This window comes from Hirsutella rhossiliensis (genome assembly GCF_020360975.1).
Source record: "Hirsutella rhossiliensis strain HR02 chromosome Unknown scaffold00001, whole genome shotgun sequence".
In the NCBI taxonomy this organism is placed as follows: domain Eukaryota; kingdom Fungi; phylum Ascomycota; class Sordariomycetes; order Hypocreales; family Ophiocordycipitaceae; genus Hirsutella; species Hirsutella rhossiliensis.
In genome coordinates, this window is record NW_025408667.1 from 3,430,810 (window position 1) to 3,435,768 (window position 4,959).

The 4,959-nt window shown below is 50.7% G+C and overlaps 1 protein-coding gene across 1 annotated transcript; it reads left to right on the forward strand.

Moving 5' to 3' along the window:
* Positions 1 to 328: 328 nt before the first annotated feature.
* On the forward strand, positions 329 to 1,582 carry HRG_00420 (uncharacterized protein; the record flags this gene model as incomplete). The annotated part of the gene is made up of 2 exons (XM_044858891.1): positions 329 to 464; positions 519 to 1,582. The coding sequence occupies 2 exons, from the start codon at positions 329 to 331 to the stop codon at positions 1,580 to 1,582; spliced, it is 1,200 nt and encodes a 399-aa protein (XP_044725291.1).
* Between the last annotated feature and the right edge of the window lie 3,377 nt (positions 1,583 to 4,959).

Here is a 4,959-nt window from a genome sequence, read left to right on the forward strand (position 1 = left end):
AGGGCGTGATAGAAATGCGCTCTACTGGTCCGCTTCGTCCCCGCCGCTATATTTATACCTTCTGCTACGTGATAAAATTCAAAGAGATAAACGCTGAGGTATATAGAGCAGTGTACTGCGGGGCAGGATGTTATTGCCGCTAACCTATTTCGACACTTGGGTGACGGATTTTAGGGTTTTGCAATAGTCACCCCTATAGCCTGCCGTATTAGGCGCCCCCGCTCAAGGTATCCCAGCGTGCATATCAACGCCTCGTTTCCCGGCCGCTGGACTCAGCATTACGAGCAATACTCCTTGTATCGAAAATCGTGCAGAATTTATAGATCAAATGGATGAAGAAATACCTCGCGAAGTCAAGCTGTTCATCAATCAGCACCTTACCGGCGACGAAATCTACCAAATACTCGAGCAGCTTCGCCGAACATGCATCCCGAATAACCAAGTTCTTTGGACTGGCATGCCGCGTGAGTTCGCACAGGCTTGGGCTGACGAACGCGGGTTGCAGACGTTGGCAACAGCAATGGGACCTCTGATGGATACCAACAACGCCCTCTGCCCGAAAAAGCAAAAGTCTCCCAAGCAGTGGTCGACTTATGTTCATGGGGCGTCGGCGATCTTCGCTTGGCTCATCAGCGAGGCCGAATCTGTGACTGTCTTATCGAGGCCGCCTCCGGTGCGGTTCCACCCGTCAGAAGGAACCAGCTTCCAAACAATAGAGCAGCCCATCATCAAGGGAACAACTGGTAACAAAGGTGTAAATGCTATTCGTATCGTACACCCGCGAGTGCCCGACGCAGCGGATTTCACTTATCAGCTGTGGCCAAAAGACGGGGTTGCAGCTTGGGTCTCTACCTTCGGCATTGTGACTTGTACAGACAGATGGAGGGACATCGGGTCCCCACAAATCATCGGTGTGTGCGATAAAAGCAGGGTTTTCTCTCACAACCAGGAAGCAAGCTCGAAGTCATCTAAGATGAACAGGGGAGGCGCACAGTCGGCACTGTCAAACAATGAAAAAGGTATCGAAGAACATGAACTTCGAGAACGGCATGCGCAAGAAAGATGTCAAATGGAAGCCAAGGCAACGGAAGCGAAGAACGCACTCCGAAGAAAGCAATCCAAGGATCGCCAAGATCTTTGCGAGCAGCACAAGAGGAGAAGGCAAGAACTAAAGAAGAACGACAAGAAAAGAACAGAAGCCCGGGAAAAGGAAGTCAGAGAACAAAAGCAACTTGCGAGGAAGCACAGAAAAGAGAAAAGCAAGTTGCGCGTCTGCGAGAGGGCAGACATCGTATCGCTTGCCAAACGACAGAACCGAGAATTGGAGGCTCTCAGAAAAGGGAAGCGGGTTGATCGCAAGACTCTGGAGGAGAGACAAAGAGCTCGGGTCTTGCCCTTGAAGCGCGAAAATATGCAAGAACGGGCCGGCAGGTGGGATGATGCCCTGCAGTCGCCGCTTCCCAACACACAAGCAAGTACACACCCGCCGGAGTCGGAGATCGAATGCCTATCCTTCATGTCACGACTTGAGCGTCGCTTCTGGAGCTTTATTGAGAGCCTGGTATATCTTACACGTAGTTGAGAACACCAGAAAGAAATTGAGCAGAACCGGCTCTCGTCGATGCTTTCATTGATGTACCTACTCGACACTGGAAGGCCTTCTTATTTTTTCCCGTGCCCGCAGCGTCGTGGTCCGCGTGGGATGCACTGGAAGCGAACGAAATTGGATACTCAGCACGCCGTTCATGCATACCTGTCTCAATTGTATGTATCCTGGCACACTTCTTGAAGTATCCTGAGGAGCTCGTGAGACTGAATGAGCCGATGTATTATACAGCGAACTTAATGTGACTAAAACTCAGAATGCCGGTTGCTGTCGCGGCATGTCTTACGACTGGAACCCCCGGTAGCTCGGAAAATCAATGGCGGGAACCGGGCCAGCCACCATAGCCAGTGTTCCCCTCCCGTGAGTGCTGTCGATGGGTGATGCCAATCGCCCTTGCCATGGCCTTGACTAGCGCCTGGCACCGCTGCTCCAGTGATTACGGGTCTTGTGTTGAGCTTTCGAAATTGCCCAGCGCCTGTGGCAACTGCCACACACCGGCGAAGCTACTGTAAAATCGTTTCCAGTGGAAGTAAATCGCAACGTCCGAGCATCCCGAACATCCGAACATCCCGAGGGCTGGCATTGGGACGAGATTCCTTGCTTTCTCTCCTCTTCCTTCAAGGTTTCGATTACGATTCCGTAACCATCATCACAGGTGAACGCTTATAACCTCCCCCGGCAAAACTCAATCTCATATCGGGTTGAGTTTTCTCTGCTTATGATGATTCGAATACGCTCTGCGCGGAACCTTACAAGAAAGGGTAGATCATGGCAGCACCCCCGTCGAGGAGGAAAGGCTACAGTGGCGACAAATCCGTAAGGTTGGCCCGACGCCCGACAGTTCAAGTACATAAAGCCAAAGCTACCGAAAAGGCCGGCCTCGACTCGGCCTCGACTCGGCCTCGATTCAAGAATCGAAGCAAACGACCCCGCGAGATTTCAGTGTTTCGGCCTTGCTTCAAGTATTGGCTCCATCAGATTAGCGAGCCGTCTTTTCAAATGTCCCAGTATGGACACCGACTTCGACGGTGCACAGCCCCCATTGGTGCGAGCCGCGATTGGTTTTCGTGTCGAGTGTCACGATGCGACAAACAGTTCCTACTTTAACCGATCGATGGGTCGGAGGGGCGCAGATGGGATGGTATCCCGCGGCACGGATCTCACCCCATCTTGAGAAAGCTTTGACGCGCATCTCTCCTGGACCAGGGAGCCTACACCATTCTTGTCTTTTTTCCGCTCGTGGGATAGAGCCGTGATTTGGAGACAGCACTTGATCGAACGAGGCGGCACAAATCATCAGAGAATATGCGGTGGCCCCGTGGGAAGACCGCATTCGTGTTCTCTGTGACCTCGATGATGACCAGGCAGCTGAGTTGGTTGCGAAAGCTCAAGGCATTGTCGTCGCGACGAGCTCATCCGAAAGGCGAGGCGTAGTCGGCATGGGAGGCTGTGTTCGAGATACGAGAGTCAACAACGAGCAAGAAGCACTGGCGAGCTATTCCATCACTCTGGGGCCGCGAGAAGATCAAAACCCATATGTCGCGGAGCTGGAGGCGATTGCCACGGCTCTGCGATGTATGCCAGCGCGACTCGAGCAAAGAGTGTCAGTTAAAACTGACAGGTTACAGTGGATGAAAAAAGATGATTGATTGTCTGTCTAAATTATGGTAAGAAGTTTACTTCTTATAGTGCTTTGTTTTGCCTTAGGTGGCGATGTTGCCACTTGCCACCTAGGCTGCTTAGGTGACGTTGTTATCTAGAACGTTCGACACCATCGCTTTAATCCTTAGTAATATGGCAGCGACATTATTGCGTAGTTTATCCAACACACCCCCTTAGCTGAGACCTAGTAAGAGGGCTTAGCTACCTCTTTCGCCATAGCCAAGGTTCTTTTGGGTGACTCTAGCCCTTGGGAATATCCCAGTCGAGCTTGTCCTTCGATAAGATCGTCTCTTCGTCTTGCCTGTGCCTCCTTTATCTGGTCTCGCAGATTTTCCGTGCGGGTTTCAAGTCTAATGCGGTCTGTGATATCTTCCATCTATAGCATCCTTTGAAAAACACTATGCCGTTGCCTAGGCAGGGATTTAGTTAAGCCGTCTGCACGCATTTGAGCTGTTAGAACCTATCGGACTTAGATCCTCTTTTCCTGGCATTCCTGGCGTAGCCAATGTTGATGAATATCAACATGCCGTAGCTTTATTGACAGCTTTATTGAAGTCTCGCCGAGAAGCCGTATCGTCTGTGTGTTGTCACACTCGACGAGTAACGGATCTTAAATCTATAGGCCTAGCTCGTTGAGCAGTCGGCTTATAAAGATAGCTTCCTTGGCTGCTTCTGATAGAGCTAGGAGCTCGGCTTCTATGCTCGACGTTGTGACGGTAGCTTGCTTTGCAGCTCTCCAAGCAATAGGTCCGCCGAATAAGAACATACAGTAGCCCTATGAGCTCCTTCTGTCGAGTGTGTTATCCGCAAATGAGGCATCGCTCGCATAGAGAAATACTTCTGCGGTCCTCGTCCCACCTAGTCTAATTCCGTAGGACCGAGTGCTATAGAGATATTGGATAACCCTATTAGCTGCTTGATAGTGCGTTTGATCCGGATTCTGATTGTGACGGGCCAGCCTCGAAGCTGCAAAGGCCACATCCGGTCGTGTAGAAATAGCCGCAAATAGAATAGAGCCGACTTTCTGCTAATATAGCTCTCTAGATCGCCTGTCTGCTTAGACAAGAGCAGGAAAGAGCTCCTGTTCTGACATTAGCGTGTCTGGAGGCTTTGAGTCATGTCCGATACTGAGGAATTTATTGGCAACCTTATCAATGTAGGAATCTTGCGTCAGCTAAATCAGCCTGTTGCGTCTATCACGTATGATGTGAATCCCTAGGAACCATTTTAGGTCTCCTAGCTCACTCATCGTGTACCGCTCTTGTAGGCCGGCAATAGCTGCCTTTGCGATCTTCTGGTCTGACTTCCTATAAGCCTAAATAATATCATCTACGTAGAAGAAGACAATGACTCCTTGGCTTGTTATAACGCAGGGCTCTTGCGGGATTGTCTAGAACCCTAGGTCCCTTAGGGATCCTATAAGGTGCTGTTGCCATAGAAGAGGCGATCTTCGTAGTCCGTAGAGAGCCTTCCGAAGCCTTAGGACTCTGCCTGGCTTGGTAAATCCCGGTGGCGTTCTTATATAGACCACTTCGTCTTCTAGCGGGCAGTTAACAAACGCATTGACTGCATCCATCTGTTCGAGTTCGAGATCGAATTCAGCAGCTATAGCCATTAGGGCTCGAAATGAGGTGCTGGCTAGCGTTGTAGCTCGCGTAGGCAAGTCTCTTTTTGCCTGTTGATTGCCGCAC